The 26614-nt window shown below is 36.5% G+C and overlaps 2 protein-coding genes and 1 long non-coding RNA gene across 4 annotated transcripts in view; 1 reads left to right on the top strand and 2 right to left on the bottom strand.

Moving 5' to 3' along the window:
- Window positions 1–26614, top strand: part of LOC113745591 (uncharacterized) — a 30227-nt gene that overhangs the window by 2065 nt on the left and 1548 nt on the right. The window lies entirely within an intron of this gene.
- cdh26.2 (cadherin 26, tandem duplicate 2) lies at window positions 332–8201 on the bottom strand. Of its 2 annotated transcripts, XM_027277291.1 has the most exons (19): window positions 8092–8200; window positions 7807–7902; window positions 7554–7700; window positions 7297–7441; window positions 6996–7168; window positions 6730–6861; window positions 6304–6486; window positions 5295–5719; window positions 5050–5192; window positions 4736–4960; window positions 4346–4573; window positions 4056–4174; window positions 3645–3704; window positions 3451–3513; window positions 3180–3242; window positions 2905–3021; window positions 2682–2738; window positions 2475–2549; window positions 332–2389 (listed from the first exon to the last, which is right to left on the bottom strand). In XM_027277291.1, the coding sequence occupies exons 1-19, from the start codon at window positions 8125–8127 to the stop codon at window positions 2045–2047; spliced, it is 2832 nt and encodes a 943-aa protein (XP_027133092.1). In that variant the 5' UTR covers window positions 8128–8200; the 3' UTR covers window positions 332–2044. The 2 variants fall into 2 exon arrangements, with proteins under 2 accessions (XP_027133092.1, XP_027133093.1); XM_027277292.1 differs by lacking the exon at window positions 3180–3242 and having other exon boundaries at window positions 8092–8201.
- Window positions 11055–21711, bottom strand: cdh26.1 (cadherin 26, tandem duplicate 1). Its single transcript, XM_019271249.2, has 20 exons — window positions 21656–21711; window positions 20980–21417; window positions 19931–19987; window positions 19740–19832; window positions 19473–19631; window positions 19227–19374; window positions 18856–19025; window positions 18612–18740; window positions 18340–18525; window positions 17949–18217; window positions 17391–17536; window positions 17047–17274; window positions 16626–16847; window positions 16381–16499; window positions 16175–16249; window positions 14643–14708; window positions 14314–14412; window positions 14043–14078; window positions 13822–13896; window positions 11055–13461 (listed from the first exon to the last, which is right to left on the bottom strand). The coding sequence occupies exons 2-20, from the start codon at window positions 21004–21006 to the stop codon at window positions 13243–13245; spliced, it is 2523 nt and encodes an 840-aa protein (XP_019126794.1). The 5' UTR covers window positions 21007–21417; window positions 21656–21711; the 3' UTR covers window positions 11055–13242.

Raw genomic sequence — 26614 nt, 5'->3', positions numbered from 1 at the left:
ATGTACCCACACAGAATCTCAAACATGTACACACACGACAGCTTGATACAGTGATGCATACACACAATGGAAAACTATGACACACCTTTTTTTTTACGACATTCCCACAACACAAAACTGGCTTCACAAACTGGTAGTGATGACGATGTGTGTAATCAAGAATGAGACAGAATCATTATGCTTCCTTGGAAGTGCTCTATTTATGCAGATCAATATGCAATACAATATGACAGGCACTCCTCACATTTTAAATACCAGAACCTAGAGCTTGTTTGTGTTTCGGTGCATATGGAGCGTGGCTTGTATTTAAGAGGTGTTCAGTGAAACGCTGGACTGTTGAGTACATATTTTTATTATGACCACATTTCTCTGTAAATGCTTTTAACTTGAAGTCAAAATGATCTAATCTTCCATGATCCGTTTTGAGCTTTGTAGGTAAGAGTTTCCACATATCGAGCCCGGCACAGAGACTAAAACACAATTTAAACCAGATTTTTGTTGAATAAACCACACATACATAATATATAGGGTGAGGAACAGCTAGGTATCATTTTTACATTCCTTTTTTTTTTATGTCAGAAAATTAGCATGTGCACACACAGCCACAAGATGCAGCAATGCATACACATATACACCTTCTCTTCTTTCTTTTTTTTTTTACACCATTTAAGCAATACGAAACACGCTTGAAAAAATAGTAGCAGTTGATTTGACAAACATCAGCACTAAAACACGTCTAATCTTGACTACATTCCCCTCTAAATGTGTTTTACCTTGAGGCTAAAATGACCAATTTTTATGATGCATTTTGAGATTTATAGGTAAGAACTTCCACATATCAAGACCCAGAACAGAGATATCTGGTCTTTCTATGCCTCTCTCTCGCTCTCTCATTTATCACACAGAAACACAATTAAAATCTCATTTATGTTGAATGAACCACCCAAAAATTATGTGGATAAATAAAGTCAACAACATATTCAGTGTCCATATAGCAATTCCAGATTTGTGAATGCATAAGGTGAGAGTCACACCAATTTAGAAAACCTTAAATATATATCTATATTAACCATATTAAAACTTAAAATACATGGTTAATGGGGTGTGGTTCAGGCAGTGTCATTACAAGTTTTTATTGCAGAGAAGTGGATATGTACCCACACTGAAGCTCCTGCATGAACACACATAGCTGCAGGAGACACACCCTGACATGCCTTTTTTCTCATTTCTTTTCCATAATCAGAATCTGGTGTCTTTTTTCCCTCACAAGTTTCAAATTTTATTTTCCACTTTCAAAAAAACACACAAAAACAACAAGGATAACGAACAAACAGTGCAGGGAGAGGCATTAAATCTAATTATCCAAAACCTCCACCTAAATATAGTGTATTGCAACAATGTTAAAACTCGAACATATGAAAAACAACATGACTGCATAAATCACGAAGCAGATACAATTAAAACATACAAAATACCCAACATGAACCAAAGACCCTACAGAACTAAAGACTAAAAAACTTAAACCCTAAACTGAAAAAATTTTATCTTTTGTATGAATTAATGGAATAAACAAACAAAAACAAACCAAGTTTAACTGAATACAAATGTGGTAGACAGCAGTTTTTCCAGTTAGTGAGACTTGTTTCCTTTCTCTGACTCTGCATGCTTGTTGCCAAGAAGGAAGAGATTTACATTCAGTTTGTCCTCAAGTATTCCAAATAGTCCACATACTCGATAAGTACATTAGTCAAGACACGTATTCCCGCTGCATACAACAAAAACATATAAATAAATAAAAATCACAATGTTGGCCAACTCCAAAATAAATGTAACAGTTTTTCTTTTTTAGTTTTACATGTAACACAAAGCACAGACTCTGAAGGGATAACCTGCCTTATGAACTGTGGTCTTGTGTCTGCCAGCATTGACAGAGACTCTAGAGAAGGCAAAGGAATGATTCAAATGTAGCTAAGGATAGCATAACTTTTGATAGTGATTTTAGATTATGCAAAAAGTGCCTCGTTATACTGTATCCAAGTAACCTTTAGAATGTAGGATTGATAACTTGATCAAAAATACAATTGGTACTGAGTAGTTGAGTGTTCATGTTGGTGTTTTGGCTTTCAGTTTGGATCTCAGTCGCTGTATTAAATGTTTCCAATACATAGTAAGTATTTGCACTACAGGCCGCACTTTCACAAGGCATGCAGATGGAAGCCAGAGTATTAAACTTGTAATTCTGATTCAGGTCCAAGTCTAGGTCAAAGGAAGTGTCAGCAATGGAGATGGCATCAAGCTCATAGAGGGTCTCTGTGTCTCCTTCTTCAGCATAGACATGAGGAGCATAATCACCCAACTCCTCTCCTGGTGCCTCAAGAGTGTGCTGGGCCTACAGCATGCAGAGGAGTAATAATACATTTTTAAAGAAGAAACAGAATTTCTCAGTTATGTAGAACTGATTAAATTGTCATTACCTTATTTAGTACTTTGAACAGAATTTCACGGTGGACAGCAATCTCATTTTCTGCAGAATATTGTGCTGCCCATTTCTGGGAAGTCAGAAGCAGATAGTTGTATGATTTATTCATTCAGTAAGTAGCATCAGAAGTCCAGCATAACATTGTATGGTTAAGCTCTCATTTAAAGAAGTAAAGGGCTCCTATTAGTGTAGATTTCAGTACCTGTCTGAAGTATTTGTCCTGATATTTCCCCTTCATTGTTGATACTCCACCCATTGTCTGCAAAATCATTTCAGTGGTTAATGCTGTAAAATAGTAAAACTGAAAATATAATATATAATAATTAAATTTAATGAACTCCAGAATGTGCCTCTTAAAACTTGGTAGCATTACTCAGATTCTATAATAATTATGGTAATAATAACGATAACATTAATTTCAGTACCCAACGCGTAGAATTCCTACGTGTAAAACCGTTGTAATGTTGTTGTTCCAACAAGAACTTTCGCCAGTGGTCTTGTGATGTTCCAGTTGCTAAGTCCATTGTACTCTGAAGATTAAGCTGCAGGAGATGCAGAAAGAATAAGCTATATAAGGCTTTGGCTACACAGACAGTGGTTGTTCATTTACAATATAATAATTAAGAATATCACAAGACTTATCCCTTATTATAGAATATTGTGTAATTTTGGACACACAAAAAATGAATGATTTTAGTACCCATTGCAAGTAGTCCCTTCGCTGTTGTTCTGTTATGCTTAGGGTGTTTGAATTGCCCTTTAACTTAAAAAAAACAACACAAAAAAACAGAAAGAACACATTTCAAGTCAAGTCAAAACACACATGAGTAACTGAAAAAAAGAAATATATAAAGTAGTTGTTAGCAGGAACAATTAATTTACAATATAATAATTAAGAATATCACAAGACTTATCCCTTATTATGGAATATAGTGTAATTTTGGACACAAAAAAATGAATGATTTCAGTACCCATTGCAAGTAGTCCCTTCGCTGTTGTTCTGTTATGAGTAGGGTGTTTGCATTGCCCTTTAACTTAAAAAAAAAAAAAAACGCATGAGCACTTGAAAAAAATTAATAAGTAGTAATTGTCATGATGCATAACATAATATAAAGTATATGTTATATTTATATACTGTATGTAATATATATTTTTTATTACTCACTTTATTCTGCTCTGTGCCTGTAACTATTTTTTGACCGTCAGTTAGGTCCTCAAATATCACCTGTTGAAAATATGAATACAAAGGTCACAGTTATATTTCTCTTATTTTAGTATGTACTAGTGCTGTAGGATGAGCAAAATGAAAAGTACTGTAATCTCAAATTGTTAACAGTGCTTTTTTAACAATTACTTACAAACATATTTTATGTACCCTAGCATATTTAGCTCTGGACTTTAAATTTAATCAGAATCATCAATCAATATATGTACAATATGTTTTAGAATGAAAAGAGCTGTACAGTTTGTGCAAGACTTGAAGAAAATAAAAAAACAATAAATAAAAACATATGTGTATGTATATTTGTATTTGCCTACAGAAATAGTCAGTTAATTTTGTAATAAAAGTATTTACTTGGCAGTCAGTTCCTGGTTTCTCAATGTTACATTTTATGAGTCCCTGTCCCATTGGTTCATCCGGAAATGGTAAAGTCCTTTTCTTACATGACACCAGAAAAGCCAAAAGTAGCAATACTGGGAGACAAGGATCACACACATCAAGATTGAAAAACATCCAAAGCAAGTTCACTAATGTCATGAGTAAAGACTAAGCACTTGGAAGATTTAGAAGATAGTGTGACTGTGAACATTTGACGGTGTAATAAGGTGATCTTATTCACTGTTGTTTTTGGATATGCATCTTACCTGCAATCAGTAGTATGCTGAGAAAAATTAATCCAAGTAGTCCTGCACCTGGTGTGGAGCTTACAGCTTGTCTATTCGTACAGTGTGGCATCGCTGGGTTTACGCAGTTACACACAGTGACTGTCAGGTTGTGGACAGCATTCTCCTCCTGGAGGTCAAACACTTGCACCAACAGGTCAGATATTCCGGAATGAACCGTGCTCTCTTTCACCAGGTTGACTGAATACCCTGTACATCCAAAATTCATTTTGTCACATTATAAAGATTCATTGTGGCATAGCATATAAACAAGACTTTGAGATTGATTTGATAAGAGTGACATTATTTGCATGAGTTCTATCATGTTGGCTATGTTTGAACCCCAAAGGAGTTGTCATAACTAGAGCTTACCTTGACTAGATTCTAATCTCCACTTGCCCTCAACATCTCCGAGAAGCTTGAAGGTGAAAGGTCCACTATAGGGATCTTCATCCAAGTCCACAGCTGTGATGTTGGCCAGAGAGGGTCCATCAGACTGGCACATATCAATTGTGCTTTTAGTCAGGAATGGAGTGTTGTCATTCTCATCTGTAATTCTGATGCTCAGAGTCGCAGTACCTGTCATTTGAGGTTTGCCTGGTGACCAAAAACACATACATAAATGAGATAACAAAAAGTTTGACAGATAACATAAACAAAATGTAAAAAACAACTTCAGTTCTTACCATTGTCAACAGCAAGTACTGTGGCGTTATAGATATTGTTTACCACAAATGTCGACTCTCGGTCTATATTCTTTGCTGTGGTTATTTTTCCTGTCACAGGGTCCACTGCAATCCATCGAGCTGGATCGTGTCCAATGATGTATCTGAAACAAACATGTTGTGTCAGACATTTTCAAGTTCTCTATAGACATACAGATATAGAATGGAGTCGTCGTGTGAGATAGACTTGTAGCTTCATGACTCACTTAAATGTGTTTCCACTGTTGACATCCGGGTCTTTTGCTGTCACTGTCTCCAGATAATATCCCACTTTAACAAATTCACTCAGTGTAACTTGTAGTTTAGATTTGTCGAAGATTGGAGCCTCGTTGACATCCTCCACAGTCACTGTGACTACATAGGTTGAGATACCTAGTGTCTCCACAATCCCACCACTAAAACCAGAAAAAGTGCTGCTGGCACTAGTACCATAAATTGTGGTACCTGTACTAGAGATACCAGTAATAGTGTCACCAGAAATAGAGAAACCACCAACTTTGGCACCAGCACTCATTTGTACTTCCCATTCACCAGTTTTACTGCGACTGATTAACCGGCAAGAGTGAGAAGAGATTTCATTCTCCACACTGATAGTCACGTTCTTTAGAGGATTGTCTTCGAAGTCTAGATGCTGTAAAAAAAGTAAAGATCAAATGATGGTTTGAAGACAAAGAGTAGCTTTTGTTGTTACATGCTTTAATGTAACAAAAACTACAAATTTCATCATACACTGGTAGTTGGTCTTTTCTGTAGTATATTACTAAAGTAAAATTGTGTAAATTAGTCAAGAATATCCAAGTCTGATTATCTTTAACATTTCTCAGCATTACAGGTGCAATTTATCTAATCAACGAGGCCAAAATACTTTATTTTTGTAAAAATAAATGTTAGTTAAAATGGATGCATAAACATTTTAAATAAAGGTATGATGATGGAGCACAGTTTGAGCAAGCCTCAGTACTCCCCTGTCCAATTTGAAGTGGGACCTGAGCAGGTTGTAGAAACGTTTAATACAGCATTGTGTCATCTTATCAACTTATTGTATCGGTTTTGTTTGTTTTGTTTTTTTTGTTTTTTGCCAAATTGTTTTTTGAAGACACCAAACTGACCTGAGGTTCTAAGAGCTTGTGCGTGTCAGTGTTTTTTTGCACTTTCATGAAACAGTAGTTGTACTATAGCTTGAAAAACAACAACATATGATCACAGTTACAATACCTTTTGCACATACAGTAGTCCGTCGTTTGTCTCAGGATCTGTACTTATCTTGAAGTAGTTGTGTGTATCTCCATGGATTCTATATAGCGCTTTCCAGGCCATTGTACCTTTGGTGTCTGCGTCTTTAACATGCAGACGTGAAACAAGAACATTTTCCATACCTTCTTTCACTTTCCCTGTACCCTGAGGTAAAACAATAAATGAGGATTTATTATTATTATCATTAAAAAAAGACTATCAGGTCACTCCATGATTGTTCACTGTTTATGGCTTTATTTATTTTTTTCTTCATTCTGGACCTGTAACACACATCACTATATATACTGTACTGTGTTTGTACATTGTATGGGAATGGATGTTTGACTCTCTTATAGATGTTATGGGCAACATCTGTCATATCCTTGAAGTAATTGAAATATTGCTTACTGTTAGTTTTATGATCTCAGGAACGTGATTATTTCCATCTTCTATGGTGATGATGACAGTGGTGGAGCTGGAGAGCTGTTTTTTTATTCCATTGTCTTTGGCCTCCACTATAATGGTGTATTTATCTGCTGTCTGATAATAATAATTAAATAATAATAATAATAATAATATATATATATATATATATATATATATATATATATACACACACACACAAATAAACGGATATTTTTGAAAATTATGCTATTTGCAACCAGTCTTCTTACCTCATGGTCCAGACATCCATGAAATGAAATGGCTGCAGTTTGATCCTTATGGATTAAATAGAACTCCAGGTCCTTTGAAGGTGGAGGATTCACTGAGACTATTGTAAAATTAATCTTCCTATTGTGCTCAGTGAAGTCACTGTCACTTGCTAAAACGGAAATCACTTCAGTGCCTGTCAGTAGCAGCAGGAAGAAGTTGTTTTTATGTTCTGACCGTTGTGAGATTAACAACAATTGCATTTGATGTAAATAACCATTTCTTAATAGTACCAGTAAGGGTTACAGCAGAAGTCAGCGTTACCTTGCATTGTTGATTCTGCTATGCTGATTTTGTACAATGCCAATTCAAACTTTGGAGCATTGTCATTTGCATCCATGATCACTATCTCAATACCCAACTTGGTGTCCACCACATTTTTTAGAACATCATATGCCTTAAACGTACACTGTAATGCAAGGGCAAGAATTATTTAATAATAAAACCTTCCAGAAGCTCCATACACAGAAAGATCATTGTAATAATACTGTAATAGTGCTTTTCAGTAAATTCGTTCTAACCTTCAAAACGTTGTATTTCTCATAGTCCACAGGGCCGTGTACAGTAACCTCTCCTGTTTTTTCATTGATTTGTAATATGCCTTTGGGTTCCACATCAACACCTTGACCAAGTATCTTGAATTCGGTGTGCTTATTGTCAACTTTAACCTGTAGAGAGTCAAAACAGAACAGCAGCAATTTTTGTTGTGATGGTCCTGTATTTGTCATATGTGCTATTCATATCAGTACATTGTGACTCTCAGTAGATACTCACTACACCAAGACTATATGGGAATCTTCCATCGTAGCCTTCATCTATACTGAAGGAATCAATGATCCAGTTTCCAGCTGACCTATGGACTCCCAAACACTGCAAAGACAATAGATTGCATTAATTACATTTTCTATACATACGTTTTCTGTTTCTTTGTGTTCTTTCTATAAACATTGTCACACATCCATCCATCCATACATGCTTTAGACTACTGACTTACTGATTGCTAGCAATATTTTTTTAACGCTACTGTCCAGAAGACTGCCACATAATAAAGATTCTTACCAGTATCACAAAGAGACTGAAATGATTGATCCTCATTGTATATCCAGACAGCAAATGTGCGGTAATGTGTCCGTAGGTAATACGTGTATTCCTTGTATGCACTTGAATGAAAGTGAATGCCAGTGTGGGTTTTGGCAGCAGTATACCTATGAGAGGGAGGGCCTGTGCCAGCCCAAAAGTGAAGAAACACAGGGTGTGTGTACAGTGTCTGATGATTAAACTTTTTGGTACAGGATGTCTGTGTTGTCCAACCAGTCCAGTTTCTTTTTCAGGTAAACACCACACACCATCTAAATATCCAAACCCTGTATGTTCACCGGTTTGACACTCACATTTTTTGTTTTTTCTTCAGTCCCAGCAATGTGTTTTGGTGCTTCTATATATTTCTTATTTCAAGTTCATCAACATAATCTGATTCATTGTATTATTTATCTTCGTTAACATTCTTTGTTTGTGCTTACTGTAATATGGAAATATCTTTACAAACAACAAAGCTACTGTCCATAAAACCATGCTTTCACTGGCCTTTATTCACTGTAGTGTTTCATTACTACATACCTCTCATGCAAATTAGAGCAGTAATGTCTCTGAGATCAGTAGTTTGATAATGACACACCCTTTCAATCATCCTCTACAAACTTGTAGCGCATGACTGTATTTCCTTGGAAATGCTCTATTTACGCATTTGAATATGCAATACAGTCCGACAGACTCTTTCCATTTTAGTTAAGTATAACAGTTTATTCCCCTAAAAGAAAATGTCAATATTTTAAAAGGCCTGACATTTTCTTATGGATTCACAGAGAATAAATAACAAGTTGGTATTTTCTAGCAGGGTCTAATGGCTACTGCATGAAAAAAAAAAGTTATCCTAAATTAAATATTTGAATATTGTGACAAAAGTAAAACACCAATTTGTATATGCACCATATTGACTTAGAAAATGGCTCTTTTTTTTTCTTTAACTTACAGTACTTGTTTTTGAAACCATTTCCACAATACACAGTCTTCATTATAAATGCTGTGTTACACATCCTACTGCGTAACTAGGCCCTTATTTTTAGTTTCAAATTAAGTTTCAGCAGTTTAAAACGTACACAAAAACAAGGATAAAAACAAACAGTGCAGGGACAGGCATTAAACCCAGTGTTGTTATCTGAAGCTTCCACCCAAATACAGTGTAAAACAAAACAAAAAATAAAATAAAAAATAAAAAAACCAAAGACCCTAAAAACTAAAAAACTTAAAGCCTAAACTGAAAAAAAAATTCCAAATGGTTCCATGAAATTTCATAAGTAGTAACTAGTTTACAAGTCCCCACACATTAAGGAACATATTTTAGTAGTAACTGCTTTCATGCAAATATTTGTGTCATGTGCTGCTCACATTTAGTTGTGATCTCCTGCATTTTGTCATATGTGCCATTTATATCAGTACATTGTGTCTCTCAGTAGTTACTCACTACGCAGAGTGTGTATGGAAATGTAGCCTTAATCTATACTGAAGGAATCAATGATCCATGTTCTTTTTTGTTGCTGCAAAATTTCTGAAGCTGACCTGTGGACTCCCAAACACTGCAAAGACAACACATAACATTATTTACATTTATATAAGTATGTTTGGGATTATTTTTGCATATTATTATGATTAGTTTTTGCTCATAAAACCTCTTCCAGAACATATAGGACAAAGGTGTGGGATGGTCATCTATTATGTTGATAGATAAAAATAACATGCGTCTGCTGCATTGGTTGTTTGACAAAATTAAATTTAATCTGTAATTTCCAAATTGTCATTTTATGGTTGTTAAAAAAAAAAACACCTTTACATATACCTATATAATATTTAACTGTGTCATTTATATATTGGTCCCCATTTTTGGTAATTGATAAAAAAATGTTAATTTCTAAAAACATTCAAACAAGTTGGAATCTAAAGATGAGAAATATACATTTTATAAATATATATAAATATAAATAAAAATATATAAATTGTGTAAAACACTATTGTCCAGGAGGACTGTCACATAATAAAGATTATTACCAGCATCACAAAGAGACTGAAATTAATTATGTCCAAACAACATGCCAATGCCGGTTACATCACTATTTTTCATAATTCCAGACAGGGTGACTCAAGATAAACGAACCAGAACCCGTTTTGGTGTGAATGATGCACACTAAACTTGATCATTGTCATTAATTAATTAATTAATTAATTAATTAATAATAAAGACTTGAGTTCAAAAATATATTGGACATATTCACAAGTGCATGATTATGTATCTGACTAGATCGTTTCATAATATGTGAGGATGTGAAATTTAAAAAATGTACAGGGAAGTTAAACATTTGTAGCAAAATTAAACATTTGCATAGAATTTAAATATGTGCAGAGAAATTATTATTGTTGTTATTATTATTATTAGTAGTAGTAGTAGTAGTATCATATTCTGCTCCAGTTTTAAAGACACAATGGGACAAGATATACTTTAACGATCCCAGGGACTGACAGATAAAAGTCATTAAGCCATGATGGTGTTAGAGACTCTGACAGATGCTGGAAATATGGACCTGTGCTCCTGGTGGTGGTTTAAGGCCCCCACAGTCTCATACAGGGGGTGAGAGGAGTTGTTCAAAATGAAAGTCAGCTTTGCTAACATTCTCCTTTCCCCCACTTCCTCTACAGAGTCTAGGGGACAATCCATGACAGACATTGTTAAGTCTTTTTCTGTCAGTTTTCACACAGGATATCTGTTGTCCGACCAATCCAGTTTATTGTTCAGGTAAACACTTATATTAACACAATTGGAAATTTTTGTACATCATGTATGTGTTGTATTCTAATCTTTTTTACTGCAGTTTTTTTACTACTACTGGAGAGTTGAGAGGAGTTAACTTTATTTAATAATCGTGCTAATTGTAATATGAAAATATGCCAACAAACAACAAAGTTACAAACAGTCCAGAAAACCATTGGCCATTCATTGGCCTTTATTCATCAGGTTCCATGCTTTATTTGCAACACAATAATGTATTTTTTATTTTCAGGACGTGCTGCCATATAGAGAGCTTTTCACTGCTTTTATGTTACATTACTACATACCTCTTAAGCAAATCACAGCAGTAACATCTCTGAGATCAGTAGTTTGTGACAACGGCAAACAAGTTAACAGGTTTAAACGAGTACTGTGGGAAAATGTGTTTTTTATTATTTATTTAGAGATTGATCATACATTAAGATAAATTTGCTAACTAGATATTCATTGTAGAACGCCTGCGGACAGTTGAATTAGGCACAATCTAATGTAAGAAACTTAAGCAGAAATCTGGCTCACGGACAGGTACACGTACAGACATTACTCTATTGGGAGGGTAATAAAAAATATTTGTTTAATTATACCGAGCCTTTTATGCTTACCAACCATGGGGAAACAGGGTAAGGATTGCATGACATGTCAATCGACACTTGGGAGTAAACGCTGAGAGTTCAACTGAAATAAGGCCTCAGAGAAACCATTTACGAGCAGTCTTGATGAAATCACTTCTCAAGAATCAAGATAAGAACTGGGTGGAGCATTCAAAATCTGTTTCATGTTTTGGGTGACTAAGACCAGCTTACTGCAGTCACAGCGTGTCCTCTATGAGACAAAGAAGGACACAATGTATTCTGCCTAACTGGAATTTTAAAAGATTAACTTGTTTTTTTTCCATTATCACTATTATTAATCAACAGTTGATTCCATTTTAGGTTTTAGTATTATATATCTTTGTTGCGGTAGTTTGAAGTACCAGCACTTTTAAGGTCTTCTATTGGCTTTTTGTGCTGCATCTCAACTGAGTTGAAGGTGAAAAAAACCCCCATCTGTTTCTCTATGTGTCTGGTTCAAATGAGTTCAGACAAGTCTCAGATTTGCATATTACCCTGTTCCACACCAGTAATAAAAAGACAAGTTCTCCTGCTTCTGCTGAAAGGCACCCATTGTAACTTTCAGCTGTAGTTATGCAGCACAGCAGCCGTACATTGCAAAATATGTTTGAACCTGCCAGCCCGCTGGGGCCTGGGAGTTTCAGTGTGCATGTTCACTTCATGTCTGTGTGAGTTCTGTCTGTGTACTCCCTCTTACAGTCCAAAGACATGTAAGTTTATAGGTTAAATGGTGACTCTAAATTACTCATAGGTACAAGACGTGACTGCTGTGATTTGCTTTATTTGTTTCTATGTATCAGCCTTGCGATGAACAACAAGCGTACCCCACCTCTCACCCATTGTCAGTTGGTACCAGCTCCAGCGCCCACAACCCTTATAAGGATAAACAGATTTTGAAAGATATAATTATACAATATTACACATGCTGTAGATTGGCTTAATGAATTGAATTTAGAACTCTCAATACTTCTGACATTTCTACTGTCTATTCCCTCGCTGGCAACCTCTTCATTTTCTACAATTTATGACATTGTCTTTAAGTTAGGCTTGGTTACTAGCACTGAAGTGTACAAAACGTATTATACTCGTTGCAAATTAAAGTGGTATTAACACTGTAACATAGTGGTACAGTATGTTGCTCAGTATAATCCAGACACCTATTCTCTCTCCTCTCCAAGTAAAAATTTCAATCTGTTTTCTGAAATGAATGTATTTTTAGGACAGCAAATGCAAAAATGCACAACAGAAAACAAAGCACAGTCCACACCACAGTATCACCAGTTCAAGCCACACAAATTAATTGAATAGCAGAAATAAAACATTGTCTACAGTTTCCAAAGATAAACTTAAAGTTTCAAAAATAATACTGCCAGTGCAAAACCCAAATAGTACTGAGACCCAATGGTCAGTCCTAATGTAGCAAAGTAGAAAAAACAAACATTCCCAGCCATTGTCAAATCATTATTTCAATGTCACCAAAGTGTGATAGTGCAGTGCATTAATGACATCTTCAAGCAAGCAAGCAGCCTTTTACTACATAATCCTTGTTTCATGAGTAGACACCAAGCTTGGTATGACATGTACATCTACCAGAGTCCCCCGTGTATGTCAAAATCCAAACATTGTAGTATGGCAAAAAATCCAGTCTGATCAGTCCATAATCTGATCTCAAACGGGGAGTGAAGAGCAACTGGATTGATATAGAAATCCCAGCGGTTCCTCTTAAAGTTGGATGTTTTTTTCTTTAATTATCTGCTGACAGATGCCTCCCAAGGTCTTGAATTTTGGCCCCAAATCATTCACAAACTTCAAATCATCTCCCTGGTTACTCAGTGACAGCTGATCCAGAGACTGACTTCTGCTGCCTTGTCCCTCGTAGGCATAGTTGTAGGGTCGGTACACTGGGTGGTCTACATGGTCACCGTCAATCATGTACAGTCTCTGTGGGATTGAAGAATCAAAAAGAGATTGCTAGGTCATTTAGTCAAAAACAGGTCATACCAAAATGCATTTAAAAAACATTTAGTTTAGATGTTTAATGTTAAATTCATGGCACTTGAGTATTATTTCAAAGACCTCCCATTCACTCCGGGATTGTGGCCTGCCCCGAGTCAGTTCTGTGCAGTACAGTTTATTGAATGGGATCATCAGAACAATGGCTTCACCTGGTAAATAGCTCTGTTTTATATAGAGCTTTTATCTAAATCTATTTTGGGTAATTTGTCTCATTCACCCATTCAATTACAAACAATGGCAGAGAGCTACTATTCAATGTTTTAGATGTGAGGCAAGCTCTCTTACCCTCTCAAGGTGGTCCTGAATGATTTGTTGACCTGGTAGCAGGCTGATAGAGCGGTTGTACCTTGATGAGCCTCCCTGTTCACAGAGAGGAGGATTGTGAGCTCTTATAGCCAAAATATGGTGTAAATATTATTTATATTATATTAAATATTAGAAAGTGTATAGAGCTCAGTCAAATATGAATAAATATATATACTAATTTAATTAAAAGGACTGCATACCTGGTAGGAATTCGACTTGTCTGCCCATGTAGAGTACTGAAATAATAAATAAAAAAAAAAAAACATGTGGGTGTGTGTACTTTACCACATAGACTGTAAAAAACAGGTGCTACTCATGTTAAAATTGAGGGTGTGGCACCCCCTTGTGGATTTAAGCTGTAAATGTACAGAGACTCTACAAAGCTCATCTATCAGTGAAACTTACAGTACGCAGTTGACATGATTACACATTTATCAGGAATCACATGGAAAAAACAGCTGTAGTACTCACCATGGTCTGCCCATAGTTTTTGAGGCTACCTCTTTGACGGTGCATGCCCATTGAGGTCATGTTAGAGTTACTCTGTAGGGTCTCTAGGGTCTCTAGGGTCTGTAGGGTGGGGTATGTACAATAAGGTTAAATCGGGGTAGAGGTACGTAGTACAGGACAGTAACAGGGCATACCTGCACACACCACGAATCACTAAGTTATTTTATTTTTTATTTTTTACATATTTATTTGGAAGTCATCATTTTAACCAGTGCTGTGAATCTTCCCCTAAATCATTATAATTCTTTGCTTTGTAAAATTACAAACACACAAAGTAGACTGTGACTTGCCTGGGTGACCTGTGAGCTGTTGTACATCTCCATGTTCTGGGCCGTTATTGAAGTCATCTGAGACATCTGAGTTGAATAAAGGAAATAAATGGCAGTAAAAATGGCTATTCTATGACATTTATAAAAGCATTTGACGAAATGTTTGAAAATAAGACGCAGATCCATAAGAGCAACTCCTTAAACTTCTTCTGTTGGAGTATCACATTCTGTACTACATTCAAAGTAAACGCAGTGAATGTGATCAGTACATGTGAAAAATATCATGTAGTCGCTCTCTGCAGGTACTCTGGGCAATTGAAAACATTTTCTTCATATTTTGCTATGTCACTGTTCACCCTGTTAACTAATTACTTATTGCTTTACAAATGCCATATATCTGTCTCCAACATAAATGTGTCTAAAGCTTTACATTTTAAACACAGTCTTACATAACATCCCTGTCTATCTGTCTTCCCCTCAGGTAGATGGAGAAACTGAACTGACTGTAAAAAATGAACTGGATTATAGCTGTCACTCACTATTAATTATTAGGGGCTACATTATCTGAAACACTGACTGTTTTCTTTCTGTACATCTGTCGCCTTCTTACTGAGCCCTTTAAAACTGAAACGGTGCCAACACTGACACACCTCAGTGTTTTTCACAGGTTGCAAATATTCTTGTACTCGTGGCATGTTGCATGACGGCACATCATTTGACGGTGCAGTGTGTGATGAGCGTGTTCAGTAATAAACTAGCTAACTAACTACTACTCAAAATATATATCTGTATGTCAGAATAAATCAATATTAAAAATATTTACACATTGAAGTACATTTTTAGTATTTTAAAGAACAAAACACAGACAACACCTCTTTTGCTTTGCTTTTTGATGAACATGTCAAAAGAAATTATTATTTAAAAATAAGTAGCTGTTAATTACATAAAATACATTTAATATTCAAGACTAGGTGGAAAGTGTGTATGGGCAGTGGTATGTCTACAATGTAAATTCCTGAATATTAAATGTTCATCTGCAATTTTCTGTATTCTGTATTTGTTCTTAAGGTGTACTGAAGAAGTAAAGTTCAAAAATTAAGAACAGTACTTTCCACTCATGTCTTGAAACGTTTGATTTGAAAGAAAACTGTAATTGAGGAATTTGTTTGCAGAAACAGATATACAGTCTCTGTGCCTTCTGTGCACTTGATGACCTGTAATGTGTTGTGACACATTGCAGAAGTATAGACTGATTATTGATTTCTCATGAGTGAGTGTGCTTGTGCTTGTGCTTATGCGTAGCGGTAGCCTCAAAAGGTGAAGCCTATATGAAATGGAACGTGCAGTGACTGTCTTGTCTCGGTCCAGAGGTGAGACCATTGTGGGTCTCACATAGTATATGGAAGTTCTACCCCTATATGCTCAAGGTTCACTGGTCTGTTATGCATCCAAACAGAGCCTATGTATGGGAAATAGGTATGGTTGCACCTAAACCCTATGTGAAAAAGTCAAAAAAATGTGACTGAGAAGCTGAGGGAGGAGAGATGGATTACCTGGGCACTGGCCTGTTTTAGGCCATTTGTCACATCCACAGTGTTTGTAGGTGTCAGGAACAGAGTAGGCTCAGTCTGACAGAGAACAGAGAAAAAAGACTAAATTAGGTACACCCCGAAAAAAATCACACATCGCGTTTGGTGGAGTAACATAACATACATAGACTCACTGTCTTACTCTCGAATTTGCACACATGACAACCAACCTTGCATTCAGCGCCCCCTCCTTCTTGGTTGTATTTGATGAGGGTCTGGTTACCCTCTTCCTGTATGATGTGGTTAAAATCCTTCTTTCCACACTGACACATAAAGATGATTAGCAGTACTGCAGGCACACATCAACACATAACACTGAGAACAGAATGTACGTGATTTCAACAAACTGGTGATAGTTGCTGTCTAAATTGGACAAAATCCACTAACTCATTGACTCATTGGTTGCCATACTCACGCAAAAATAAGAGGAGACTTGCAATGATCAGTCCAATGCCAGGTACACCAAAGCTGGTTGAAATTGGCAATGTGCCACGGCAAACATCATTGTTTCCACAGTCACACACTATCACTTCCAAAGTGTCATGTCCAACCATGTTTTGTTGGTCCTGAATCACCAGGGGCACTGAGTAGTTACCGTAAGGAAGTGTTTTCCGGCTAACAACCCCAACTTCCTCACCTAATAAAGAAGAGATAAAGAGAAGTGTAGTGGGATGATACCAAAATTTTAACTTCATTGCTAAGACCAAGTTTATTACAATACTCAATACTAAAATGATAGTAGATCAGCAGCAGATTGCTCATGGTTATATTTACTGGTCAAATGTTAATATATTATACATTTTTTTTGTCAGGAAGGTGTACAGATATATACTTACCAAAGTCAGGGCTTAATTCCCAGTCCTCCAGTGTCTTGGCATCACCCCCCAGGGTGAAGGAGAAGGGCCCACTGAAAGGATGGATGTCCGAGTCCTTGGCAGCGACTATGACCTTGTTAACGTTGTTTCCACACATAATGACACTTTCGCTGACCAGCAGAGGTGTATTGTCATTAACATCCCCCAGATGGATTAGAACAGTGCCTGTACCTGTAGTTGGAGGCTCACCTTGATAACCACAGCAAAAGAACAAAAAAAAAACACACTTAATTGGTCATTTAGTTAATTACTGGGCAATATCCAGGTTGTATTTGATTAGAATATACAGTAGAGATTGTTCATACCATCATCTATGGCACCAATGAGAACTTTGTAAATGCTTGTGCCATTAAGAAAGGGTGACTCTCTGTCCATCTTCTTTACTGATTTTACTTGTCCTGTTTTCTTATCAATGCTCACCCAACCGGCTGGATCGTCTAACACCTCATACCTAATCAAGTAGAAGTTGAGCAGAAGTGATGTTATATTTCCAGCCAATGCATCAGCAGTTACTGCACATATGCCAGTACTGGGTTATGGATATCTGATGGCCAGCATTAAACTAGCAGTACAGAAAATAACAAAGATATGCATTTTAGTCATTTAGAAATCCATTACACAATTTCTTCACCAGAAAACATTGACTATTTTAATTTTTTTTTAGCAGTGAAATTTCTTGCTCATTACAGATCTTGGGCACAACTCTTTAAATGCCAAATTTAGCAGAAATGGTTGGTTTCGATAGATGTTTATATTTAAAAATGAAAAATCAGAAGATATAGCATCATAAGATTTCTTTGAACTCTCAAACGTTAATATTGGTAAACAATAAGCTATCAGGCATACAGTATGTAGACACCAACCTGATGGCGGATTCGTCAGAGTCAACATCAACAACCACCGGAATGAACAGCACCTTTCCTGGCGCTTCCTCTTCCTTTTGGTATACATCAGCTGGATTGTTCTTAAACTCAGGTGGGTCATTGACATCAATCACTGTGATTGTGACGTTGACTGAATCTTCTATTGTTCCTGCGGCATCAGTTGGTTTATCTTTACAAACCCATAAAGCTGGCTTATTCTTTACTCCGATCTGGAGGGTGGTTAAAGTTGTCCTTTCAAAATCCTTTCCCTGGAAGATACACAAGTTTAGGTCAGTATTGTTCTTTTTGATAAATGACAAAACCTTGTTTGACTTTTACTTTAGCACACTGTAAATGAAGATTCTATAAGCATGAGAAATGCAAAAATTACCTTGATGACACTCAGAATACCCTCATTAGTGATGTTGTCAGTTACAATTTCGTAGTTTTTATCCTCATTCCCACTGATGAAATAGTATTCGGCACGCCAACCATCAGTTTGAGGAGTGTCTTTGTCATCTACCCCAACTCTCAAAAGATCGTGTTTGGTAGCTGATTCATCCACTTCACCATGGTACTGCACAGACAGAACAGTTTCATCTTTAACATCATACATAATGTTAAAAAGCAAATTTATTAATAATAATAATAAAACATCTGTGCCTTTTTCTCCTTGAATCTTGGTAGATTAGTGTTTCTGTCAAGAATATTGAGAGTTACAACTGCAGTGGAGGATAGGGGGGGTGTTCCATGATCATTTGCTTGAACCACAATTTCATACTTGTTATGTTTCTGAAACATAAAGATGATATTTTAGACAATTTATTGACAATTCAGTATATGTGTGTGCCATGTACATGCTGCTACCTACTCACGTAGGTAGCAACAGTAAGTCACTGAGTCTCACATCGTAGTCAAAACATCCTTTTAAGATGAGTTGGGCCATTCTGCTATCAATCTGTTCCAGCTCAATCTTTGGTTCTTCGGGTTTCTGTGAAACCAGACTGATGGTGATTTTAGAGTTAGGTGTGTTCTCCTGATCTCTATCCATGGCCTGCAGCTGCACTGGCAAGTACCCTTCAAGAGGTTGAGGGAAGGAAGAAGCAGAGAGTGAATATGTTTTAGAATAGTAGGGAATAGTAGAAAAAATACACAACATAAGTATATGATACATGATGACCATCTACACGTCTATAGCCTTACTGCTGTTAATTGTTTTCATTTGAGTGCAAGCACAAAATACTAATACTCTAGTCATTTACACTACTGTATACTCACCCTCATGTTTATTTTCGCCCACATTGACTTGTATTTTAGGCTGCATGAATGTAGGTGCATTGTCATTGATGTCCTTTATTTCTACATCAAAAGCTAATGCCTTGTCCAGTGGTTTGTTTTTGTGTGGGTGATATATATCAAACTTGATCTGTGGATAAAGATAGTCATGTAAAATTATTTCTAAAATCTGATCGTTGAAAATCCGTATTAATAACCAGAGAGATCGGTAATACAGTATTAACTCACATGGAAGGGTCTGTAGTGCACCTCTCTGTCAATTTTTTCACGGGCGAAGACATCTCCTGTGTGCTTGTCGATGTAGAATATGTTCTTCGGCTCAACATCCACACCCATTCCACTTATACGGAACTCATGCTCGTGTTCTGATGTCATGTTATTAAACATCTAGTGTAAAGACACAAACCATTCAGGTGTTATTATTTGCATGTTTGACCCAGTTAGGATATTGAGCTGCCACATTGGTTGGTAATTTTTACAAAGTGATGTCTTCACCTGTGAAATCTTTTTAGGGTATGGTCCAGGATCTTCTTCTTCTAATTCAATTGTAGACAAAACCCACCTTCGTTTGGAACGCAGCAAAACCTCCTGTTGATCACAGAATGTGAAACCAAACATACACCTGTTACAATTTCTGCCTGGTGCAAAAAAACATTTGTTTGTAATGGCAAACATGAAACACCTACCCGTTTGGAACGCCTTTTGCGCCCACCGTGAGACTCTGCCAGGGCCATTAATGCAACCTACAGCAACAGAAAAACTATACTGTGATACTCCTTCACCTTTCTAGGCTGCATGTTTAATTTGCATTTGAGCAGGAGTGCTATGAGAAGAGTACATAATGTATAGAAATAGCACTGAGAAAATAATATTATCACAATTACAGAAGTTATAATTGAAAAAAAAAAACATCTAACACATTAGCACGCAGTAGCAAAGTACGTAGGTCATTTCACTTAATATGAATTTTCACATTTGTTTTTTTATACCTTTAGATAGATGATAGGAAGGTCCCCCTTTGAATGCGAACTGGGTAGATTGCTATTTATGGTCTGCATCTTAACTCCTTACTTAATTCTCCTTCTTATCATTATTGTTATTATTATTGTTCTTGTTCTTGTTCTTATCGTTCTTTAGACCATATCTGTATGTATCCGTAAGAACTCAGCATAGACAGGGCAACATGTTGCAAGAATGAAAGCAATTTTGTTTACATTTACTAGAATATTTACAAAAAGAGATGTTTACAGGGATTCAGCCGTCATCAACCAGAATAGAATGGGTGTGTAATAATACTACTGGAAACCTAATACACTAAGCATAATAGCAAACTGCAGGGTTTGAGATTCTGAAGTTGGAGATTTACAGGAAGATCTACATTATTACAATATATTACTATTATTACCATCAAATCCAACAACTCTGTTTAAAATTACTGCCTGTGTTAAGCTCATGAAAGTGGTGTACTCTACTACAAGCAGCTCATGTTACTATCTCGACAACCTGTATTTCCATAGCATCATGCATGGAAACATTTTAACAGAACATCAGCAACTGTATGTTTTAGACGTTTTACACATATAGACATTCTGTGCTGTTACTTCCAAACAACACAATTTAACAAAAAAACAAATATTCACATTCGCTTTCTGTTTTATTTTCAAAATAGTATAATGCCTTCTTACATCTAGGTTATATATACATAACTGCAGTTAATTAAAAATGTCATGCCTACCAACAAAAGCAGGAAAAATGTCTTCATCTTGGTCCTTGCTGCTTGATATCCTCTGTGGGAATACTTCAAAAGAGTGAACGAGCATGAATAAGAGCGCTCAAAAGACAGCCCACAATGCCTACAGGTAGCAGGTTGGCTGACTGCAGTAAACAAAGGGCTGTCTGTTCATATGCGCAGTTGCGTGCAATTGCAATTGCGGTGTCTGTACATGTCAGTTATGTGTAGGACAAAACTAGTTGGAGCTGTGCTGTGAGCACTGCTTCTATAGCTGCATACAGTATATATTGTAAATGAGTGTATGGTGTTGTGGAAATAAGTTGTTTTTCTTGCTGTGCCGACAGGGCTCGGCTCAGGTATACATCCCTCCAACTCAGCTCAGGTTACCATGTCTTATTTATGTCTGACCTACATCCCAAATGTTGCTCAGTTCCATAGATCCTGCAAAGCAATAGATAAATGACAGAAATGTCATTTTAATCTACAGTATACCTCACATTCATTAAACCCACAGTCCGTCATGTACATTTGGTACATTTTGTCCTTAATCTGAATATGCCTATACACATGCTGGTTTCTGATTCAGAATTCATGTCAACTGTAAGAAACCGAATCCTACAGAAAAAGCCTATATGACCATGAGAACACATTCAAATCCCACACCGGAGCCAAGTCTTACCTGTCAGATTAACTCATTCTCCAATATCATGATCTGCCTTACGGCATGTTTAAGAATTTCACAGGTGGGTGTTTTCAAAACACTCATCATCTCTATTTTCATTACACTTCTTACATTGACATCTGCATAAATACACTACTCAGAATGCAAAACCTGTTTGGCTAGTAGGTGTCTTTGTGCTGTGGGAACTTCATAAAACTGTTTTATTTCTGTCAACTGAAGAGCCATTAAGGAGGATTCAGGCCACAGTAACAGAACTATTGGGAGAAAAACTGTAGAGCTCCTCCCTATTTATGTAGCCTCAGGTCACTGTCAGGTGATTTTGTTTTGTCACACAACGAGATGGCACCAACAAGGTTTTTTTTTTTCTAGCCAACAATGTATAATTGGTAAGGTAATTTTTGTTTTATGATATGCCATTAGTTTCTGGTATTTGACATTTGGGATAATTAGGAGTAACCAAATTCACACACCCATGTCTTTGTTACATTTTGCATGTTCAATTGGGGATCCAAAGCTGTTTCAGTTGCCCAATATAGTACAGATTTGTTTTCTTCTAATGATGATGATTACTTCGCTTTAGACTTTAGACTTTCTCACAAAGGGGCTAGTGAGGAATAAGTAGTTGAGGTTTGAAGGTGCTGTGGCACTTTCCTGAATGACACTAGTATGAACAGTGAGTTCTGCTCTTGGGTTCAGGACATTACCAAAACATAAGACTTGGTTAACTTTGGAGATCAGCACTCAAATAGAATTCATATTGGGTAGGAAAGATTTTATTGTAATCAATTTAAAATGTAGAATTTAGTATGAGGTAGCATATGATGATTTGACTCCCACAACAGCTCAGTCATGCACCTGCCTTCCTGTAAGTCTCACATAGCTTGGTTCTGCATTGGTTCTATAAGCAGGAACAGTTCAGAAAGGGACAGAGCAAACCAGCCAATGCCTGCAGTGATATATTTAAAAAATGCAGTCTGAGTGCTAGTAAAAGTTCAGTCAGGAACACTGTAGGTTACTTTTGCATGCTTAGGCTTGTCACAAATTTTTGTTTCCTTCTTCACATTCACTCTTTGCTCTCACAGTTGCTGTCATTATATATAATTATCAGGCTGTCAGTCAGTGTAATCAGGTGGTCACATCTATCCAATAGCACAGTAACACAACTGCATTGTTAGCCTATCATCTTTCTCTGCTGTCTTTACACATGCGTTTTTCCTTCCTCCTCATCAGCCTTTGCAGAATCATTAGCCACCACTACCAGCGAGGGATAGAAGCACATGCAGGCTTGGTCAGTACAAAACTTGAAACCAAGTTGCTGTTGGAGGTAGTGTCAGTTAGGGGCAATCTTCCTGCTGGTCCTATTAAATCCCTATACCCTAGTCCAGTGACAGTAGCACTGTATATATATACAGTATATATGGCTCACAGAGGTTGCAGCAGAATCTGATTGGTTTAACTGAAAGGGTGAATGCCTTCAGGTACCTGATTTAGTTAGAAGTGATAAAAGGAAAAGACAAACAGAAAGAAAAACAGAGTAAACAAATCAGTGGCATTTAATCCCTTTTAGTTTAAAGGCTTAATTAACTGAGTGAACTTGTAAAACTAGAAGAACTAGAAAGCACAGAGAAGACAAGAACAAGTTTCGGTATGTACAGAGATTAAAATTGTCAGAGGAAATTCTTTTCTCCCTTGCATGCAATCATACAGGCAAACATAACATTAATTTCCATAGCTATGCAGATGACACACAATTATACATTGCTGTAGCTCCACACAATCAGTCCTGTTAACAACTTAGTTCATTGCTTAGCAGAAATAAATAACTGATAAGACAGAAATAATAGGCCACAAAAGACCACACAAAAGATAGAGTAAAAAATCTGGGAATAACCATGGATTCCAAACTCAACTTTGAGGCTCACATCAAAAACATTACAAAAACGTCCTTTTATCATCTCAGAAACATTGCCAAAGTCAGACCTTTCCCGGCCAACACAGAAAAACTAATTCATGCTTTTATCACTTCAAGACTCGATTACTGTAATGCCCTTCTGTCTGGGCCACTCAAACACTAGGCCACCTACAACTGGTACAGATCTCTGAGCCCAAGTACTGACGAAGACCAGACAGAGGGCACACAAAACCCCCATTTTAAAATCCTTGCACTGGTTGTCTATTAGTTTTAGAATTGATTTTAAGATTCTCTTATTGGTTTTTAAATCACCGAATGGCCTGGCACCGACCTATCTTTTAGACACACTACAGAGATATGAACCAAGCAGGCCCTCAGATCCTTGACAGCTGGACTCCTGCCAAGAACCTCCACAAAGAAATATGGGGAATCTGCCATTAGCCTGTGGTCCCCTTCTCTGGAACAGTGGATCTTTTTTTTTTTAAAAAAGCTTTTTAGCCTAGCTTTTATGTAAGGTGCCTCACCATACACTGCTGTTCTCTGCTTTCTTTTTACTTGTCATCCTCTTTGTTTATTCTCCTTACAGGTTTTAATGTGTTTTTTATATATTGTATTTTATTGCGGTAGTTTTTACGTTTTGTTGACTTGGTTTTAATTTCTATGTATTTATTTATTTATTCATTTATACACATATTATATACATTTTATAGTCTATTTCTTTACTTTACTTTACCTATTTCACTTTTGTGTTATCCATTTTGCTGACTCTTTCTTTTGTTGTCTACTTCTGTTTTATTCTTGCTCTGTAAATCACTTTGGGCTGAAAGGTGCTATATATAGTAGCGGACGCGGGGTATGTAGGGGTCATGTCCCCCGCACTTCCCATATCTGTGCCCTCTGCCCCCCGCACTTTTTACAGCCATTACAACCACTCAGTTCATTTTTAACATGTGGAAATGTGTTTTTCCGAGCCGCTGAATGCATCATGAGCAGGCAAACAAACACTGCTGTCTGTGTGATCAGAGACCGCTAGGAAAATATTGTTTTGAATATCTTTGGTGTGGTTCAGATCCGGGCAGTGCTTCTGTATAAACATGTTCAGCAAGCCAGACAAGAGGCAAAAGTCTTTAGACATTTATTTTTTTTCAAATAAGCCGTGTAAGTTGAGTAATGCTGTTGAATGTAGATAATGTTTAACATATAGATGTCAGTTTAGTTAGTTAAGCTAGCTAGTTAAGGTAAAGGTGGTAGTAACTAGTTACTGCGTTACATTTACTTGAGTAACTTTTTGGATAAATTGTACTCTTAAGAGTTGTTTTGTTGCAAAATACTTTTTACTTTTACTTGAGTAATATTATTCTAAAGTAACAATACTCTTACTTGAGTAACGTTACTATTTTGGCTACTCTAAGATTACTCACTTCTGGGTAGAAAATAAGAATATAAATGTATGCGTTTCTTTGTATGCGTTATTTTTGTAAAGATTGAATTTATTTATTTACATGAATTTGCTGATTGCTGATTATTATTATGATTGAATGATTGCATTAATGTTATATATTGGCCTATCACAGATAGATATGTATATTCCATTCTCTTTTTATTTATTTATATAGGTCTAGCCCCCACACAAACATTAACATCACAGTTATTTAACTAGAGGATCATCAACAAAGAGACTTAGTTACTTTTTACTTAATACAACTGTTTATTTTGATTATATTATTGTTTCTGCTTGGGTCTAAAAGAAATCTAGAACTGATGATATTATTTTGTAATACAGTTAATCAGGAGCCTGTAGCCTTTGATTCCCTTAGTTCAAAAGGGAAATACTGACACAGATGTTTAAAGATGTAGTTTATATGTAATGTCTTTTTGTTCATTTGTTTATTATTTATTTATTTGCATATGTTATTTGACTGCTGTATTGGGCAGCAGGCATAGGTCATACCATTTTTCTTAAGTGATTAATTTTGCACATCTGTGCTGTCATAGTTGATGATAAAATAAATGATAAAATAGCTACATCTTAATGCTGATATGTTTATTGTTTCACTTTCACTTCACTTCTTGCCATTAAATTTAATTATGTGGCTTATTACCCTGTTACCTTGTCACTTCCATTCAATTTTGGTGCTGATAATTTGAAACAGGAATGGTGTTTTACAGAACTTTTGGCGTTCAGTGTTGTCATTTGGCACTTAATTATATGGCTACTCACCCTGTAGATGCTCCAGGGTCATTCTATATTAACTCAACCAGAGTTTTTTCAGCTTTAGATTTTAGATTTAGATTTTAGATTTGGATAGTATATCATTTTAAAGAACTAAAGTCGCTTTCCTGGTGCTGTGCTGCTTGTGGTTACGTGGTTCTTTAGCTGCTAAGGAGAGGTGCAATTGAATGCGAGAGGATAATAATTCACTCAATAGACTTCTAAACAATTTGTCCCTCTCACTTCTAAATGATGGCGCCGTCCCTGCTATATAAATAAATAAAGTTTGAGTTTGAGTTTGAACTCTTATAAACAACTTTTGACAGTTGACCTATAGAGCTTGTCATCTGGATGCTTTAAAAGGGTAGGGTCACAGATTGTCAAGTCTCTTGTCAAGTCAAGTGCATTCATGTTCCTATGAACAGTGAAACAGGTTTTGCTTACTCTTAAGGTCACCTGTCTCACCCCTGTGTATGTATGGGTGTGTATTATTCTGTATGTAAATACAGGTGTGCGGGTGCCGGTTCTGGATTGGCCCCAAGTCTCAGAGGCAGGGTCATGTTTGAAGTGCAGGTCCGGGATTGGTGAGACATCCTTCACGCACTGCCAATCAGAGGGCCCCAGTCATCAGCATTACAGGCATTTAAACTGCAGCAGCCAGAGCATCTGGCGCCTTGTTGTGTTTTGGTGTCTTTTGAATTTGAATACTGTTGAAGTATTTCACACACACTATGAAAGAAGCAAACAAAAATGCATGGGGAACCTATGTGAATCTATCCTTCATGATTTATATGTACAGGATGCAGACCATCTAAGCATTGCCAGCATGTTT

Source organism: Larimichthys crocea, unplaced genomic scaffold, assembly GCF_000972845.2.
Source record: "Larimichthys crocea isolate SSNF unplaced genomic scaffold, L_crocea_2.0 scaffold97, whole genome shotgun sequence".
Classification (NCBI taxonomy): Eukaryota; Metazoa; Chordata; class Actinopteri; family Sciaenidae; genus Larimichthys; species Larimichthys crocea.
This window is presented reverse-complemented; position numbering and strand designations above follow the sequence as displayed.